The 20,042-nt window shown below is 56.0% G+C and overlaps 1 protein-coding gene across 3 annotated transcripts in view; it reads left to right on the forward strand.

The window, feature by feature from the left end:
- Nucleotides 1-20,042, forward strand: part of NEK7 (NIMA related kinase 7) — an 81,153-nt gene that overhangs the window by 18,060 nt on the left and 43,051 nt on the right. For all 3 annotated transcript variants that reach the window (XM_037070464.1, XM_037070465.1, XM_037070466.1), the window contains one exon: nt 12,945-13,029. In XM_037070464.1, coding sequence (XP_036926359.1) covers nt 12,973-13,029 — 57 coding nt within the window. In that variant the 5' untranslated portion in view covers nt 12,945-12,972. Of the gene's footprint in view, nt 1-12,944; nt 13,030-20,042 lie in introns of those variants that run through there.

Consider the following 20,042-nt stretch of genomic DNA (forward strand, 5'->3'; position numbering starts at 1 on the left):
AATGGCCTTGTCAATGGCCGCTGCTTCCTCTTTCGTACCGTCCAGATCGGTGAGACCACGTGGGATGTAGGCTCCCACCGCACCGCCCGCTCTGGGAGGGCGAGAGGCACGCGGCCGGTTCCACATGCGCCTCGTGGGAGTGTGCAGGGACCCGGGGGTCTCGCTCTGGCTCAGGACCTCAGGCCCCCGTTTCTTGAATCAGAGGGTCCAGCACAAAAGAGTTGGAGGTTTGAGACACACGCTGCTTTGGCCCACTGAAAGGTCCCCGCCCCTGGCCATCGGGAAACTGAGACCATGGGCGGGGCGCCTGAGCTCAGACTGAACCCGCAGATCGTGGGGGACCCTCCTTCCTCCTCGCAGAAGGGGTCCTGCGTGCCCTCTTCCAGTGTTCGTGGGCTGCGTCATCACCGTGCACTCTGCACCTGCTGGACACCGTGCCCTTGTCACTACCCATGCATGTCAGCCCTTCCGACTAGACAGCAGGCTCCCAAGGGCAGAGTTCAGGCCTGTCCCCACTCGTGGGGCCTGTGGGTGCAGAGCTGAGCTCCGAAGCTGGTGCTCCTGCTGCTGCTGCTGGGCCGTGGTGCTGCCCCAGGCACTGGGGCTCCCTGTCAGGGTCAGCCGCCTGCTCCCAGCCGTGCTGTCCCCGCGCCTCCTTGGGCCTCAGCACACCTCCCAGCAGCGTGCCAGCGGCGAACAGAACATCGAGGAAGGAAAACCACGACCACCACCTGCTCCTTGCTCCCTCTCCTGACATCTCACACCTTTCGAGGCAACTACAAAGGTGACAGGAAGTTCAGTGAGTCAGGCGGCACAGCCGGTGACAAACCGGACACTCTCCCCCAGGGGCGGGCAGTTGCACCCAAGTCCTCCTGTGCTCACCTTGACCATGGGCTGTAGAAAGCACCAGCGTCAGAGGATGAGTTGGGTGCCCTTGGGAAGGCCCCACAGGGACACGCGGGGCCCACGGCGCACCGGCTGTTGTGACGTGTCATGCTAACTGCAAAGCACCCAGCACGTCTGGGGACGGGGGTTCCCAAAGTGCGGTCTCTACAGCAGGGTGGTGAGTCTGCTTCATCGGGCTCTGCTCTCAGGGTGGGTCTGGCTCTTCCGTGCCGTGTCACTGCGCCGTCCTGACCGCTCCGAAATGGGACGTGGACGGGGCACCCCCACACCGCAGACGGAGACCAGGGGGTGCCCAGGGTGGGTGCGCGGTGCCGGCAGGCTGCTCGTGCAAGGGCCGCAGCGGGGTCCCGGACCCGTGTCTGCTGACGCCCGCGTTTCCTTGTGGTCGTCCTGGACCGCAGGTGCGCGGGCGAGTGGGGAGAGTGACGCAAAGGACGTTTGTGTGCCCGGGACCAGTTCAGTGAAATCACTGCTCTCCTGGGGCCGCTTTCAACACCCCGAGTTAACGATTTCCTTGGCGTCAAAATGTCACTCAGTTCACGTGTGGCTCATTACATGTTTTGAATATAATCCCGAATTAAGATTTTATGGGTTGTAGTGCCATATAGGAAAAAAGTGAAAAAGAATGTCCTTTGCCATAGACATTTGAAACGTTTACTTTTGGTTGATTATGATGTAAGAAATCCCTGACTCTGTGAACCAGCAGCTCATCATTTGATGACACTTAGGGCACAATTGAGAGGAAAAGTGGGTAATTTGCGTCTTTCAAGTTCAAAGAACTAGGGACCCGTTCTGACTCCGAGCAGCACACAGCCATCCAGCCCATGTCAGGTCACGCTTCCCGTTGTTTATCTTTCTTTTGGTTTTTGTGACTTTTGGTTGAAACTTCTTTCCAGGGAACACTTTGTATGCAGATTTTTAGCCTGGGAAGAAATTTCTCGTGGCCCACCTACAGGTCTCTTTAAACATTCGATGGACATTAAGGACTTTTATGATGAAGGCACAGTTTCTGTTTCAAAATGTTTATTCTTTGGGGACCGACCCGCTACAATTATTTAATTCAATCTCGTGGGGCTGCGTTATTTTTAGTGTTATACTCGGAATAGCTACTAAGCTCAGATGACAGGCTTTAAAAACTTATAAAATGTAACGCCTCAGTGCGACAGCATTTATTTGGTTGTAAGAAGTGGTCAGAATGAAGAATTTATATTCTAATTGGTTAAAAAGTTAAACTTTAGGTTTCGATGATTTAAAAAAAAGGAGAGAAGGGGGTTCTTATTGTGTGTTTTCCTAAATGGGGACGCCTGGACCGTGCCCAGCTCTGTCTGGCCTCACACATGCGCAGAGGTCCCTTTAAGGAACTGGCTCCTCCGATTATGGGGGCTGGAGAGCCCCCAGACCTGCCTGCCAGCCAGAGACCCCGCAAAGCCGGTCCCGTGGTCCCAGCCTGAACCCCAAGGCCTGAGAACCGGGGGAACAGACGGGTCCCGTCCTGGTCCTCGTCTGGAGGCCTGAGAACCAGACACGGTGAAGGTGGACGTCAGTCTGCATCCAAGACCGCAAAAGACGACGTTTCAGCCCGAGCCCTGGGCCAGGACGCAGCGCACCCTTCCCCCTGCACCTCCTCGTCTGGCCCAGGGCTCAGCGGGCGGGCGATGCTCACTCACATGGGTCAGGGCGTCTTCCCAGCGGGGCCGCCAGTCCCAGTGCTGATCTCATCCAGAAACACCCTCAGGACCCCTGTTTGGGCAAATGTCCGGGTGTCCTGCGGACTGGCCACGTGGACACGCAGAATCCGCCATTCCAAGCTCCATGAATGGGTTTTCCCTATGCTCCTGGTCATATTCTCTCCAAAAAGTGCTCATATTATACTTGAAACAAAAGTAAGAGATGAAAGTGTTCCGATGGAAATACTACTTTAGCATTAAGCTTCTTTCTCCTGACGATGTATGAAAAATACCAATCGATCCCCCCGCCCCCCCAGCCCCCCACCCCCCTAAAAGTAGCAGCACTGCTGTCGGAACCCTCTGTGCAAACCGGTGATTCAGCCTGTTTTAGGGTTCTCGCCTGGGGACGGTGCCAGTTTCCCATCAGCTCCAACAAACACAGCCAGCTTTCGGAGACGCCTCTAAGTTCCAGCACGCCCCCACCTTCCCAACCCACTCTCGCTGTCCGAGGGGCGGCGTTCATGCCTTCGGTTTCCTTTCACGCTTTCAGAGGGCACCTATGCTTTGACAGAGTGAATAGTTATGCTGTTTTGTGCCAAGCGGGAATTAAGATGCAGGTTTTTCCGGTGGGCACGTCACNCTCGTCTGGCCCAGGGCTCAGCGGGCGGGCGATGCTCACTCACATGGGTCAGGGCGTCTTCCCAGCGGGGCCGCCAGTCCCAGTGCTGATCTCATCCAGAAACACCCTCAGGACCCCTGTTTGGGCAAATGTCCGGGCGTCCTGCGGACTGGCCACGTGGACACGCAGAATCCGCCATTCCAAGCTCCATGAATGGGTTTTCCCTATGCTCCTGGTCATATCTCTCCAAAAAGTGCTCATATTATACTTGAAACAAAAGTAAGAGATGAAAGTGTTCCGACGGAAATACTACTTTAGCATTAAGCTTCTTTCTCCTGACGATGTATGAAAAATACCAATCGATCCCCCCACCCCCCCCAGCCCCCCACCCCCCTAAAAGTAGCAGCACTGCTGTCGGAACCCTCTGTGCAAACCGGTGATTCAGCCTGTTTTAGGGTTCTCGCCTGGGGACGGTGCCAGTTTTCCATCAGCTCCAACAAACACAGCCAGCTTTCGGAGACGCCTCTAAGTTCCAGCACGCCCCCACCTTCCCAACCCCCTCTCCCTGTCCGAGGGGCGGCGTTCATGCCTTCGGTTTCCTTTCACGCTTTCAGAGGGCACCTATGCTTTGACAGAGTGAATAGTTACGCTGTTTTGTGCCAAGCGGGAATTAAGATGCAGGTTTTTCCGGTGGGCACGTCACGGGCCACGTGGTCAAGTGGGGGCTGGTCTGCCTTGGCCAGGGACGTCTCCGGGCCCTTCCGCCCAGCACAGCGCCGGCAGCCTCTCTGGTGGCGCAGGGACTGCTGTCCCTCGGGGCCACGGGGCATTCTTACTGTACCGCTAGACTCACTGAGCACCCTCCCACTTGCTCACCTTGAGTCGTGGAGATCTGTAGGGCTTTCGGGATGCTTCTTGTGGTCTGGGATGCGTGGGGTGTGCTTTACTGGAGATCACTGTGGTTACGGGTGGACGCTTTGGGGAGAGAGGCGTTTGCGTGTGGTGGTGAGGAGGGAGTCACAGGTGTGCAGACTGGCTTGTACCAGCACTTACTCCGTAGGTCCCATCCGAGTGTGTCAGGCAGCTAGGGTAGCCACAAAAGTCTTTCAGTCTTATTTAGTATAGATAGTTCTGTGCTCCGTTTTGTCTCCTGGGTTGGTGGTATGAGTTCAATCGGAAAAACCAGGAATACGTAGTGGAAATGGGCAAACGAGGGTTTCAGCTAACCTGGGCCCGTAAACCATTTCTCAGGTCCCAGGTCTCCCCAGGACACCACGTGATGGACGCTCGGGTCAAGGGCTGGCAGACGCCGGCCTGGGGGCCACGTGCGGCCGCCCCCTGTTGGTGAAAAGAAGCTTTTCTGGGACGCAGCCTCTGCGCTTCGTGTTCCGTGTGCGGCTGCTGAGCCGCCGCAGATGCGCGGGGCTGTGACGGGCTGTGTGGCCCGTGGAGCTCAGAATGTCTGCTGTTGGCCTCTGCCTCCGACTTGGAGCACGCCCCCTGTCGGTGTTCTAGGGGCTCCTCTCCTGTCCTTACTTCACTTTCTGAATTGCTTTCTCCTCCCCTTTCTCCCTTCTGGAGCTCCACCCCGCTGAGAGTCTGCTGGGGGGCGGGGGAGGGGGGCAGTGACTCGGCTGACACTCAGGGCTCCCGCACCGGGCCTGTGGGTGCCCAGAGGGCAGAGGGGGTGGGGCGTCCAACCAGGAACACTGGAGGGTCCCACGCAAGCTTTGGTTCAGAGGTCGCATCTGTTAAGGTTGGTCGGAGGCGCCAACTCCGGGGCAGAGCCGTGGGAACAGGGAGCCCTCTGTTTGGCAGACTCACTGTGGGGCTCCCCCACCCCGACCGACCGAGGACACTGCCGCTGAATTTAGCAGCGGGCTGCCCTGTCCCATGTGAGGACAGGTTACGACAGCCATTCATTCTGGGGCGACCATCTGCTGACTCCTGGCTGCACCTAAAAAGTCAGAGGTACTTCAGCCACGTCTGCTTCCAAACCACAAATAGCCCAGATGCGGCCCCGGCAGCTCCTGAGTCCCCATTTGTTGCCCTGGCTTAGGACTGAACCGTCCACTCATCCGTCACCACGGCCGTGTCCCAGCCCCCAGAGGTGTTGTCAGGACCTGGAAGGGGCCGCCGCCCGGCGGGGCCGCCTGGATCCCACTTGGGGGACGCCTGTCCGTCAGAAGCGAGCACCTGGCCGCCGTCTGTCCCTCGCGGAGACGCACTCCTGGGGAACGCATTATTTCTGGGCCTGGAACAGATGGCAGTGGGGCCCTGCCGGTCTCCCCCCGCTGCCACTGCACCAGCCCCAGCGCCCCTTGTCCTCACGGACTCTGGGGTCAGGGGCGGGATGGTTGAAAAAATAAAAAAGAAACACAAATTTGTGGGGAAAAGGCCTTCCTGCCACTTCTCTTTTTAAGACTAGAACCGACATGTTTGAATTGCAAGTGCCTTTAGAATAAAATAAACTATTTAATACGAAGTTTTTTAAACGAATTCTTACAAGACATAACCATTTATTCCCATTGCAATACTTTCTAAAGTCTGTTGATGTTCGTGATTGGCATTATTTTATAAAATCAAAGGGGGTTGAAATAGAGCAGCAATTTTCAACCTTTTTCATTTCATGGCATGCATAAACTAATTTCTAAAACTCTTCGACACACCAAAAAATGTACCTTTTTGCCGATCTGACGAGAAGAATAGGTATAATTTTGATTTATTCACCCACCAGATGGCTACCGTTGTGCTGGCCGCTGTCATTTTCCATCTGACAATCTGAGGAAAAAGAAGGCAGTGCCCCTGACTAAGCAGACAGGTACCACACGTTCTAAAAATCCCCGGGGCCCCCCAGTGGAAAGTCCCCGAGATGGGTGGCCCGCAGCGCCCGTCCTGATTCGGAAACGCTGCGATTGGCTGTGGCTTCGCAACATCCGGTCGCTGCTCACTCGGGCTGCTTCTGGGAGCCCGGGGCTCGACACAGTCTTCCTGGAGCTCTGGTTACCCCTGAAGCCGGCTTTTGGGAGAATGAATGTTTTGTGAAATGAGGAGGAGAAAAAAGACGTCTCACCCTTTAAAAGAAGGAGTGTAGTTTGAATGCATTTCTCACTTCCCTGGACCTGCTCCTGTGTTTCTGCCCCCGCCCCGTGCCCCCACCCGCCGTGCCCCCCATCCCAGGAGGAGGCTGGTCCCAGGCTCACCAGAGCGGCGGGAAGCCGAGCGGTGGACAGACACATGGGGGCTCCGTTGCTTTGGTGTCCAGGAGACGCAGGAGTTTCTGTCTGCGGGCACCGTCTCCCGGGCGGTTTCACGGTGGGTTTAGCAGAAAGGGAAGAGTGGGATTTTGAGGACTTTGTCAGGGCCGTATATTATTGTCTCACTTCACAAGTACCGTGTAGGCTTTTGAGTTTGCAAAAACACACAAAAAAAATCCCTATAGAGTATTTTTAGGGATTTCCATTTTTTGGCATCTTTTTTTTGGTTTTAATAACATGTCCTGCTGGCTTTTGCAGTTTTAAGTTAAAAAATGTAACTTTACTCCCAGAATTAAAAAAATAGGGCAGACACAAAATATTGAGTAACAGGAAGTCTGTGTTAAGCGAACGCGTCCGGCACCGATGGTGGTCCAGACCGGTGTCCAGGAGTCTGCAGGTATGGGGGCCAATGGGCTGGCTGACGTGTGCTCCCACGGCGCTGGGTCTCTGCCCCCTCCATTAACCTGGGCATCCTGTTTCACCTGCCGCAGATACAGAGCCGTTGCATCGAAGACTCTTAACAGATAAACGTTCGTTAAGCAGGAAGGGAATCCCAGCCGCAGGTGTCAGCAAGGACCGAACTCAAACCGTTAGCCAAGATCACCTTCTGTTCTTGCCCTGCCGACATGCCTCCCTCCGCACAGCCGCAGTGATGCCCGGGCTGGGCCTCTGCCTTCTGCGAGGAGCCCTCCTTTCTCAGGCTCGCCCAACAAGAAGGACCCGCGTTTCAGAGAAGACGCCTGCAGGGTCGCGGCAGCCCCCAGAAGGTTTAGTCCGAAGGGTGTCAGGAGCTTTCCTTCATTTCGGTGTCTTGAAAAAAATTTCCATGTACGTTACCCCACATCAGTACAGCTCCTGTTTAACAGTTTAAAGGTTTCTTTGGTTCTCTGTGTCGTGCTCTTTCCAATACTCCATCCCTGTGACGAGGCAATGGCCACGCTCCTTTTAGAGGAGCAGAAGTAGGAATCCGTAAGCATTGGTCTGGTGACGCACGGGCGTCATTTTCCAGTGGAAGCAGCGGGCCCACGTTCTGTTGGCGTACAACGGGCTGTTGTATTTCAGACCTCCTCTGGCCCGTGGATACTCAGGGGGAGGTAATGTCTGCATTCACGTGCCATCATTTTATCAGAAACGCTCTCTCGTTTCCTTCTCACTTGGTGGCCTGACGAGGACACGAGCCCAGGAGGCGCACCGGGCAGGCGTTCGGCCTTGTGTGGTGGTCTCGGGAGCGGGTACAATGAGAGCGTGAGGGAGGAGGTCCCCGAGACCTCAGCAAGGGGCGCGGCGTGCTGGCCTCCGTGTCGCGCCGCCTGGCATCGGCCTGTCCCCTGCACCCTTCGCCTAGGGAACGCCGACGCTCCTCAGCAGTCCCACATGTGGACGTGAGCCCCCGGGGACAGGGGAACTGGCAGCTGTGTGTGTGTGAATGTTTAGAGTGGCCTCGTTCGCCCTGGCCCCACGCTGGAAAGTGGCACGTCCACACGGGGTGTAGGGGTGCCCCCGAGTCAGGTTCCTCCATGTTTGCTGTTTTGGCAAGAACAGCACAGACGTGTTTTCTTCTATGTAGCTCGTGTTTGGAGGCAAGAGGTGTCTATTCAACTTGACTTTCTGGCTGAGCTGAGGTCTGCGGGGTTCTCTGCAGTGAGATCGCCTTTTCCCTGGTAATTAATAAATAATGTGTGTGTGTGGTGGTGGGAGATGTTTTCAGATGCTCTGAAGGACTTGCTCCACTAGTTAACATCCGTCTGTGATTCTCACCTGGGTCAGGTGTTTCCCCAAAGACTGGCAAAGAGTGGTTTTTTAATTGCATCCCAGTTTGTCTTTATAAGGTGACAATATCTGGTACAGACTAGTTTCTCCCTTTTCCTCCCTTTATTGATTTAGATCCTATGACTCGTGGGTTTTATTTTGTTCGGTAGGTGACAGTGTTACTCCTACATTGTTCTGCATGTGGCCAGTGGGAGCGGGTTTCCGCCGGCTGTGTCCCTCAGAGCATGCGCACCCCTCTCCCCAGGCCACTCGGGGTGGCTGGTCCTTCCCTAGCCTCCGCCCTGCGGTCAGCCTGCCGGCCTCTCCGAGGGTCCCGGGGATGGAGAGTGGGGCTGCGGGAGGCGAGGCTGGGCGCCGGGCTACCTCCGTGGTTTTCGCTTGTCAACGGGGCGCCTGCGACGCTCCGGAAGCATACATCATTCCCTTCGAAGACCCGATGGCGATCTCCACCGCTCTTAACCGTGACTCACGAAGAGAGCAGAGGTGCGTGGATGAACCACAGTGCCAGCACCTCTGCTCAGCCCTGGGTCTGGTTGGACGTGGAGTCTCCGGGCTTCGTGATGGGAAATGCTGCGTGACTCAGCCCACTGAGTGGAGACCAGAGGGTGAGGTCCCAGACAGTCCTGTGAATGGAGAGTTTGGGGCCAAGAAAAGCATTTAGTTCTGGCTCTGAGTCGTTAGCCTGCTGAGTATCAGTCACCTTAAGATTTCCGCGGTGCCCTTTTGCAGTGTTTAGGGGCTGCGCGTACACAGTGCTGAGCCCACGACTGTCTTCTGGACGACAGTGGTGGCGTTATTTTAATACGGTCAGTCCTCTTTATGCTGTTCATACGTTGTAGCTACTTCGACCAACAAAATATAACATTGATATTTTTCATAGACGTTAGATATTATATACAACTCGAGATTTTGTGAATAACCTTGATGATTGAAGGGCAACCTCAGTTCAAGAAAGGAAAACTGTTAAGTGTGAACTAGTATACCTCAATTCTTTAGAATGCTAAAAAACATCAAGAAAAGCAAAACACCTGAAATCCCTCCTCAGACTGGTGTGTGCGTAGCTTCATATTTAAGATTTCATGTTGGGTCAAGAATCTGTAGAGAAACTGTGCAACATGATGGAATTATTCAGATATATGTCTGCAAGCAGAGAGTACTTTGAAATGAATGGAATCTAGGCATAGCCTTTGTTCGTTAAATCGGATTTACTCTAAGTTGTAGGTTAGAAGTTGCAATTGCAAGGTTGTAGGATTGACCTTTGGGTCTTCAGGTAAGAAATTTTTGTTGTGACGTGAAGGAACTGGTTTGCTTTAGCCAAGCATTCTTTGATATTAACGGTTATTTTAAAATGTTTTCTACCTAATAGCTAGTTATGTGTGTGTATGTGTATACATATGTATATATGTGTATATATTATACAGTTTTCTAAAAAATAGTGTATATTTGGTGCAAATAAAATGCACCGAATGATTTTTCTTCAAATATATATTTAAGCTGCATCTTTTTTTACTCTATTATGTTTTACTACTATTTTTTTGAGATTTTTATTTATTTGTTTTTAGAGAGGGGAAGCGAGAGAGAGAGGGAGAGAAACATCCATGTGTGGTGGCCTCCCGTGTGGCCCCCACTGGGGATCTGGCCTGCAACCCAGGCATGCGCCCTGACTGGGAATCGAACCGGCGACCCTTTGGTTTGCAGCCCACGCTCAATCCACTGAGCTACGCCAGTCAGGGCTGTTTTACTACTCTTTTATAATTGATAAAGAATCAGATTAGAGTTCTGAAATGTATGTTGGTCTATTTTAAGTCAATTTCTGTAGAAATTTTAAAGTTCAGTATCACAGAGGATATTGAACAAAGTAAATGTAAATTTTCTTACTTTGGTTAATACGTTGGCTATGGTGAATACACTAGCTGTGGTTGTTCAAATAATTGGGAAAAAGCATACAGCATGATTTAATTTGCTTGTAAAGATCTCAGCTTTAGAAATTTCATAAATTGGGATCTAGGAACGGTGAAAGGTGTGTACAGGTATGGTGCTGTAACGCTATTTCAGGGCCCAAAATAAGATGGTCCTCCGCCACAGCGTCACTGAGGACGGTAGTGTTTATTATACAATGTATAATGTATATGGAATACTGTGTTCAAATTCATAAATATTTACCAGGATCATATGACTATTAAACATGTAGCCCACTGATGCAGTTTCTTCAAACTAAATAGCTTTTTCATTGAGTTAGCCTTATATCCGAAAGGCAGATTCCTAATTACACAGTGTTAGTTTTTGCAAATTCTGTGACTGTACACAAGAATAGGGGAAGGTTGTTTTACTCTTTACCACGTGCTGAGCTGGTGAACGCATGTCAAAACACGTGGCCCTCTTGAAGAATTCGGGGCGTGCGTCTTAGAGAGCCGTGTCGAACACACCCAGAGGCTCCCACGAAGAAAGAGCCGGCGGGCAGGAGGGGACGAGGCCTCTCCCACGGAGATCCCCGCGGCAGCCCGACGCGTGCGGTCCTTCTCATCCCGTTCGTGGCCCTGCCTGACACCCACCTGGTTCCAACGTTTACTCCTCTCCTGGTCCGCGTGGGGTTGCCTTTCGTGTCACCACTCACATCTACTCAGTTACTGGTCCTGGCAGACGGCCTCACCACCCAGAACCCGAGCGTCTGTCCTGTCATCCCTGGCCCAGTCACGCGTCCCTCGCTCGGAAAGTGCACAGTAGGTACCGCTGTGTGCCTGGCGCCGGGGTCACAGCAGGGAGAAAGGGACAGGTTCCTGCCTTTGTGGGACCGGTGTGGTGGCCGAGGAGACAGACGGCAAACAAGTGCCAAACTAAACCCGGTGATTACAGGCCGTCATCGTTGCTCGCGGAAGCAGAAGGCTGAGCGTGGGAGGGGTGCACGCGGCGGGGCCCAGTCCGACCTGGGGAGGTGGTGCAGTCAGGGCTTCGGGGCCCAGAGGACAGGAGGATAGAGGAGGCCCTGACACCCACGAGGCGGGCACAGGTTCCCGGAGCAGGGGCCTGTGTGCTCGGAAGAGGGTCAGTGAGGGGCCCCAGGCAGGCAGGTGGGGCAGGCAGGCGTCGTTGACCGGGCCCCGTGGTATTTGGTGAGGAGCTGGGTCTCAGGGCCACGGAGGGGCCCTGCAGTGATTCATGTTTTTGGAACACCACTGTTTCAAAGAAGAGAGGTGGCCGTGTGGGCTGGGGTGGCAGTGTCTGCCTGCCGGGGTGGCGGGGGGTGTCAACCACTGGGGTCTCTGGTGGCAGGGACAGGACCGAGGAGAAGCAGAGGCGTCTCAGCCACAAAGCCAGTGGCCCCGGCTGATGTGCCGGCTGGGTGCAGGGGACACGGGAGAGGGCAGAAGGACAGAAGCCTCTGGGACTTTCACGAGGCCTCTGCTCTGAAGTGGGGCCTGGACATTTCTGGGGGGGGCACAGGGGGGTCCTGACGCCCTTTAATGGGCATGCAGGATGGGACGGTCTCTGTGAAGCCACAGCAGGCCTCTGTAGAGCCCGGGGACTCGGCGCGAAGCCACGCTGGACTCGCCCGTGGGCTCTTTAGCCGTCACACAGTTGCAGTGACAAGTGCCCTGGACAAAGCAGGGAGCGAGGCATGCACCTTGACCTCTGCGTGCCTCTCGCGGAGTGCAGGACGGACGCGGGCAGGCACATGACAGCGCTCCCCAGGCCCCTCGGCTGTGCACACTGCTGCGTGCCAGGTGGACTTCATACCTGAGCACGAAGGTCAAGTGGAGAAGCTTAGGGTGGGGGGCAGCGAAGCTCAGGGGGGGGAGGGTTCTCCAGTGACTCGCAGAAGCCTTTGTCCAGGGGAGGCTGATTGATTGGACCATGTTAAAATGATGAATTTCTCCTCCTCAGTTCATGGAAGCTGCCACTGGGAGGGTTTCAGAGGGACGCAGGGTGGGAGAAAATGCACGTGACACTGAGGACCTGCGTCCAGGATGTTTTTGTCCCTTTGTTCGGAGGGTAAACGAGTGACAGTGTGTGTTTGTTTCCCGGTCAGCTAACCCCACCGACCTGGGGGCCGGTTTCCACCCTCCGGGGCTTGGCTGTGAAGAGCTCAGATTCTCATGGGGACGGCGGGGAAACGGCGCGGAGGGCGGGGCTGTGTTACGTTTGCAGGTCGGTTTCCGTGTCCTGCACAGGGCCTGTCACTCAGCCGGCCTTCAGCCGTATTTAGGGAATGGATGGAGCGGAATGGACATCAGAAGCAGTGTGTGCACAGAAGAGTAAACACCCTCCTGTGAGGCCTGGCCTGTTAAGTCCAACCCTGGCCATCACAGTGTGTGTCTGGCTTGGACACGCAGAGCCACAGGCCCCCGTCTGCGGCCTGGGATGCCCTGGTGGGTGTCGGGCGTGTCGGGCCCTGAGCAGTTTGCAGGAAGCCGGCCAGGCATGTTCCCCGCATCATGGGTGGGGGAGGGAAGCCTCTTGGTCTGTCAGGCCAGACTCAGCAGAGAGAAGTTCCTCTCGCCCACCAGGATTTGCTGAGCAGGCGTGTTGCTCCGGAGGCTGGGTGTGGTGGGGCAGTGGGTGCGGGCCTAGCTGGACGGAGCTCAGGCCGGCAAGTGGCAGGCAGGAGAGTGTGGCCGTCCCGGTGGGCTCCCTTCCGAGGGCTGGCTGGTTCTCTGACACTGGGTGGTGAGCAACGTGAATCGGTGCTGATGCCATCACTTAAATTCCAACTCTGCATTTTTGCAGGTCTGTGAAGTTGCCGTTGCTTCGGACGATGGATGAACAATCGCAAGGCATGCCGGGGCCACCTGTTCCTCAGTTCCAGCCGCAGGTGATGTGTTCTCGCGGGGGCCGGCCGAAGCGCCCGTCTCCGTGTTTAACGTGTGGTGTCACTGCTGTGTTGGGAGGCGCGGAGGCCCGTGTGCTCATCACGAGTGCCCGGGGCTGGGTGGCCGTGGCTTACCCCTTCAGGGAGCGTTTCGGGTGCTGTGTCCCATGAGCAAAGTGCGAACGAAGTGGCAGCTTTAGCTTTTACCTCCAGTGGGGTGACCTTGAGAGATTTGGAGGGTTAACGTTAGGGTTAGGGAGAGGGACCCGAAGAGGCGGCTGGGCCCGGGCCATGGGTGTGCCTGTGGGATTTGTGCCCGTCTTCGCTTTGGCTGGTGACCCTGCGCTGTCCCCAAATGCCTCCCATCAGTGCTTCTCGCTCTGTGCCCAGTGTGGCGTTTCTCCTGCTAGGCAGTTGCTTGGTTTTTCCATAACTCAAAACGAGGTACAAGTGTTTTAGTAAAAAACGAACACACGCTCTTGAAACTCATTATGTGGGTGTGTGCCCCCCACCCAGCTCCGCTGGTGTCCGGTGGGGTTTGAGGTGGACGGCCCCGTGCGGCAACTCCCTCCACACAGTCTGCATTGCTCGGCCTCTCTCCGTGTTGCCAACAGGCTCATCCTGAAATCACGGGAAGGATTGGTAGCCTTTTCGGACGAGCTCTGTGGTCACAGAGGTTTGGGAGACATGGGAGAAACCCCCGCCAGTCCTTCCTCGGAGCCCCTCCCGCAGGAGGAGGGGACGTCGGGGGCAGCGCCCTCCGCCCCGTCCTGACCGCGGGGGGCCCCCTTTCCTCTGCTCCTAGAACATCTACCGACTTCTCCCAGACCCGGGTCTGTGAAGTGTGGTTCTGGAAACGCCGCCCACGGACGGTTGCCTTAGCTCTGAAAACGGCCCCTGCGACTTTGTTCCTCGTGCACCAGCCCCACCCCCGCCTTCTCCAATTTCAGAAATCCTGCCCGTCTTTCAAAGGATGGCATCCCTCCAAAATGCCTTCTCTCCGAGAAGGTCACCCGCCCCGTTTTCAAATGGAATACCTTTTCTTAGAACCCAGAGGGTTATTGCGCTGTGTGTCTTTTCTGGCATTTCCAAGACCTTGGCGTCCTCTCCTGTGGACCTGCCCCTCATCTGCGCTGCTGGTCGGAGCAGAGTCCTGTCCACTGAGGTGTGGGCCCTGTGGAGAGCTGTCCTCACGCAGAGCAGGGCCCCATCCCGAAATGCCCCCGAGCCAGCTGGGACCCGGGCAGACAAGCAGGGTGCAGCTGGCCCTGCACTGGACGGGGCCCTGCCCCGCTTCCCGTGGTCCCTGCCTGATTCTCGGTGCTCGGAGCCGAGACCCTGCAGCGCGGAGTCAGGCCAGCGTTCAATGTCAGGACGCCTGTTCGCGTTCTGAAGTCGACTCTGTCTTGTGCGACGGTCACGCCTCACCAAGATTACAGGACGCGGCATTTATTAGATACACGCGTGGCTCGGTGCCAGTTTCGCACAGAGACACAAGCCCTCTCATTTCCTGTTGCATCGCTCCCAGCAAAGACAGCGAAGGAAACACCACTGAAAACGAGGTCACTCCTGTTGTCATTCTGAAATTCACAGTTTTGAGCAGTCCTAAGTTGCCAAGGAAAAAAGCCGGGCACTTTCATGTTGGCTTCCCGCTGGCTCACCAGCAGGGGAGGTCGGGCAGCCGTGGGGGGCGAGGGGGAGGGTGATTGTTTCCGAGAGGCTGGCTGCCGCAGCGGACGTTCAGGACTCTCCGCCTGGCTGGCCTCCCTTTTCAGGCCATCCCTCCTGGTGCCCCCTGCTGCTGCCCCTGTGCGGCGGACCTGGTGCCTGCCGTTGGGGGCGGGGCGCGGGGGCAGCTTCCCCTGGCCTCCACGCTGGGCGTGCGCGGCGCTGAGAGATGGCCTGACAGCGCAGAGGCCGTCGTGCCTGTGAAGTCTCGGACCAATGTGGCTGCGCTCGGTCGCGGTATTTTAACAGGCTGAGGGGGACGGCCCTGCCCCGGGTCACAACCTTCCTTCGTTTTGTTCCACACCCCCTGGTCTGATCACGGTGTGATGTGGCCACATAGGGCCAGCCAGCGACTCGGGTCACGCTCCGACGCTGGCGTCAGCCAGGACATCCACGGAAAACCAAGGAGGTCACGGCCTTCGTGCCGTAGACTGACGTCCGTCACCCTGACGAGCGATGCGCATGCTGGGCGTGCCCTCCCTTCCCTCGTTCTGGGACAAGCACTCCAGCCCGTGATGCGCACCGAGGGTCCGTTTTCAGGGCAGTCGGGAATTTGGGTTTCAGTGCGTGGGACTGAGAGATGTGTGTGTGTCTTTATTATCATTATTATTTTTGCATCACTGCCGTTTCTCAAGCTGAGGGGTCATTTTTCCCCCTCGGCTTTTCTTTCCTCCTTCCCCTCCCCCCCCTCCTTCCTCTGGACCCGTCCCCTGAAGCCTAGAAGGTGACGGGCCACTTTGGGTGTTTCTCCTGTCTGTTCTCACTGCTTTAGGGCCCCTGTTTATGGGATAATGGATGTAGTTCAGTTTTTAAAAAAATGCACACGGTAGAAAGGTGGTAGCCAAGAAATAGTAAAAATACTTACTTTCGACTGAGACTGGTTCCAAGCAGTGGAAGTTTCCAGCTGACGTCATGCGCTGTTTTGCTTTGCAGTCACTGAGTGACCAGAGCTGTGGTGTGTTCGCTTCTCTGACATAAAGTGGAATGGAAGAAGATTGTAACCTGTGCAATTCTGAGACTTGCTGGGAGTGACCAGGCTTGGTCCCTCATTGTTCTTTGTGGATTTGAAGGTGTCTAGGGTAGTTCTTTGGCTGCCCGGGGCAGAGGGAGGCAGCCAGACCCATGGGCAGAAACCTGGCCGCTCCTGCCCTCTCCCCACCCCCGTTGTCTCAGGGTTGCCCAGCCTGGGAGTGAGGAGGTCGGCCAGCCTCACAGCAGCCCCAGTGACAGCCCGTGGGGTCCCACATCCTGGGGAGGGAGCCTGGGGGGGCGATGGAGGTGACCCCGAGGCAGGGCCAGGCCGTCTCCCCCAGGGGCCTGAGTTGAGGGGGAAGGACTCTGGACGTGCTAATGCCACGACCTTCCCCTCGTCAGCTGGTCTTGCAGAACTACTTTCTTTATGAAATAAAGCTCAGCCCTCAGCGCCTTTCTTCGGATAAACTGACTCTGCCCAGCGCTTGTCACAGAGCCTCGGCAGGGCTTCTGTTTGGGAGTCTTCGTGGAGACTCAGATGCCACGCTCTCCTTTAAACAGTTCAGGTCAGCGAGCGCAGCAGCTGTTTTGGGGACGAAGGTCCACGCTCCGGTTTAACTCACCGTCATGACCTTTGCCTCACCCTGCAGGCTGCCCATTGGCCCGCCAGCCCCACCCTTCCCCTGCCCTGCGCTGCGCACATCGGCTTCTCCTGACGGCCCGCAGTTTCTCCCCCATCCCCACCCCCACCGCCTCCTGTTTCACTCTAAGCAGGGAAGCAATCAGAAAAGGACTTCCCAGATGCCCCCACATGGGTGTCCAGCTCCCTGACTCTGTCCTTGTCTCATATCTGATGAAGGAGCCACACTGTTGTAACTGCCGGCCCTCTCCATCCCCTGCCCCTCTCCGCTCCCTCCCTCTCACAGCTAGAGAGGCTGAGAGAGGCCGGGAGAGGCCCTCGTGTTACTGCTTCCATCCTCAGGGCAATGCAAACCAGCCAGCCTGGCAGGCCTTCTGTCTGTCTGCGGACCAGCTCCCCCGCTGCCTGCATTGCAGAGTTCCCAGAAGCCGTGTTTGCCCTTCATTCCCCCACGCCCCACGCCCTCGCTGAGACGCACCCCAGCGGTGCCTCTCCCACCCCACCCTGCCCCTGTCCAACCCCCAGCGCCCAGCTCCAGGGTCAGTTCCGAGGCAGAGGGACCCTCAGAGCCTGAGCCCCGTGCTCAGACGAGGTCACACAGCCAGGTGGGGTGTGTAGGTGGGGTGCCTGGTTGAAGGTCCGCAGGCCTCACCTTCCGACACGGGAGGGGGCAGCCTCCTCACCACCAGAGCTGACCAGGGGCTTTTAGTGGCTGCCGGATGCAGAGTCTTCGCCCTTCAGAGGACGATGGCGACTGAGGTTGCCCACCAGCAGGGTTGTGGCCACTGCCTCCCACCGGCCACTGGCCCGCACCTGTCGCAGCCTTCATTTCTACCCAGAGCCACTTGTCCCTCGGCCTTGTCCCTTGGCGAGGGGGGGCTGCACGGCCCGTCTGGCGGGCAGGCCAAACCTGCAGCTGGCCTCGCTGTCTCCTGCCCTGAACGCCTCACGCCCCCTGCGCCCCCTGGCTCCCTGGCACTGCCTCACTCAGGCCATCCCAGTCTGGCGCCTGGTCCCGCCCCACGTCCACCCCCACCCCACTCATCCCCCCACCTCCGTGGGAGCGTGGCCTGGGTGCTGATGTTGTACGTGTGTGTGGCCACCGCCCACATGGTCCCGTCCTCCACCACTGACCCCCAGCCCTGTGCTGGACCCCCACCGCCCCGAGTCCCGCTTCCCTCCGAGATGTGCCCTGCGGGGCTTCCTCCTGCTCTTTCCTCCCGGCCCTTCAGTGCCAGCGTGACTGTCACCTGCTCAGCTGAGTCACCCCTCGGTGCCCTGGAAAATAACCCTCCGCCCACTTTCCCGCAGAACCCTGCAATGCGCACAGTGGTAGCCAACACTGTGGTGCCTTTGCTCACTGCCTGTGTTTGTGTGATGGGCTCGTTTGCTTAGTGCCCCCCACCCCTGTTGGTGTTTGTGGGATAAATGAGTGCTCTTCGGAGAACGTGTGCCTCTACTTCTCTGTCTCTCTGTCTCTCTCTCTCTCGGTGTTTCTCAGTAAGGGCTCTTCTCACCGTATCTGATGCACCAGGTGCAGCTGGGGGTGCGCGTGGGCGAGATGGCGTCTTTGCCACTAATTACCAGCTCCCGATCGGCTGGGAAAGACTCAGCGTTTCTGGTTACATATCTGGGTATAGTGATTATTACGCTGAGTGGTACAGCTAATGATGATTAGATGGTACAAATACCAGGGACTTATAAATGGTAAGCCAGGTAATTGGTTATCTGTGGTCACTCATTTTTCTTGTGCGACAGTGGGTTTCCTCTTTTGCTTGTTAACGATCAGTTAATAGTGATTAACGGCAGGTTGCCCAGATGCTTCGTATCTTTGGGACTAGGCTGCTTCTGAGATACCCAAGAAATTTCCGGGAGACGATTATTCACGTGGGAAGAAGCATGAGTGGTTAGACTGTGTTAACGCATGTGGCGTTTTTGTGCGTGTTGTTTTGCTTTTGGTTTACAGCGAGGCTTTTAAAAAAATACTGTATGACAGAGTTGTGTTAGATATTGTCAGAAGTATATTCTAGTTTGTGTAGTTTGGAGAGGGGTAGTATCTTTTTTAAGATCATAGGATGAGCTTTCTTGACAAATAAAATCGAAGGATGTGTTGAAATTTTGTTCCTTCTAAATTTCGGAGAGATTCAAAAACATTAATGTAAAGTGTAAGGTAATTTATCAGTGGGCATAATCGGTCAAATGAGAGTCCTTAGGAAGGGAGGAATGCAGAACCGTTGAAAACCTTGTTAGGGACGGAACATTACAATTAACACGGCTCGTGTATCGGACCACTGATGACAGTGCCTCTAGGAATTGCCGGGACGTGATTTCCTCCCGGGGGAGTCCGTGGGGTCCGCGAGGTGGCTCTTGAACTTCCCCAGAGGGAGCCGTCATCCTGATGTTATCCCGAGTCGTCTTGTTGCTTCCCACGCGTCCTCGGATTCCGGTTCGGGGCAAATTCATTCACTCAGTCCAGCGAGGCGTGTGAAGGGTCTGCCCCTGTGAGCAGGTAGCCGGTGGTGCGGCAGAATGACTCTTATTTTGAAGAGGGAGCTGTTCTCGTGCAGGGTGCGGTGAACGCAGATTGCAGGGGGCTGAGAGGCCCGTCCTGGGCCGTCAGAAGGACCCAGTGTGGAGCGTGTTCGGGGCGCCCAGAGGTTCGCTGGGAAGAACCCAGGACACTCAGGCTGTGACGTGAGGCGTCCTCCACGCTGGGGGTTGATTTCCCTGTCGTCCTGTGTGATTTTCAGTGTGTATTTTGCTTCTGAGATCTTAGGATGCTTTTGTAACGTAACCTGTTGGGTTTCCTCTTTTGCTTGTTAACGATCATAGGATGAGCTTGAGATTTAGATCCAATCTTGTAATGTAACAGTGGGTTTCCTCTTTTGCTTGTTAACGATCAGTTAATAGTGATTAACGGCACGTCGCCCAGACGGGTGCAGATCACCGATGCTTCGTATCTTTGGGACTAGACTGCTTCTGAGATACCCAAGAAATTTCTGGGAGACGATTTTTCACGTGGGAAGAAGTGTGAGTATGTAGATTCAGATCTCTGAAGAGACTGAACAGAACAATTTACCACCAAAACGGAATATCAGTGCTTCCAAAACCAGGTTTGATTATGCTCTTTACGTAAGCGTTGTGGGTGTCTTACTGTCAGTCATCATGAAGCAAGGCCATATTGACAACCCACGCACAGGTGTGTGGCACCTGTGCTCATCGGCCACGCTTTGAGACTCCCCGAGACCAACGTGTCTGCGCCCTGGGCTGTGCAGCTGCCTGCGGAGGCCCCGCACATGGCTGCAGCCCGTGCCCCGGGGAGCCAGCGCTCCCACACTCCCGGGGCTGCTGGGTGTTGGACTGACGTCCTCTCGCCTGCCCATGACCTTCAGCTCTTGGCATGTCCCAGCCAGGCACCCCAGCGGCCTGCACACACATGAGCCCAGTAGGAGAGTGAGTCGATGCACAGGCGGCGGTGTGGCCTCTGGGGAAGGCAGAGTCGACTGGGTGCTGGCTGCGCATGTGCCCGTGCCCCGCCCTGTCCTCCGAGGTTCCCCCACTCACCTCACTCAGCTTCCAGTCCCCGGGAGCGTGCCGGGTCTGCAGAAGCAGGGCGCCAGGCTGGGGGCTGGCCCAGCCCAGGAAGGGCCTGGGTGTCAGGACTGGGCTTTGACCC

The sequence above is a fragment of the Sturnira hondurensis genome, unplaced genomic scaffold, assembly GCF_014824575.4.
Source record: "Sturnira hondurensis isolate 20B ecotype Veracruz unplaced genomic scaffold, ASM1482457v3 Scaffold0018805, whole genome shotgun sequence".
Classification (NCBI taxonomy): Eukaryota; Metazoa; Chordata; class Mammalia; order Chiroptera; family Phyllostomidae; genus Sturnira; species Sturnira hondurensis.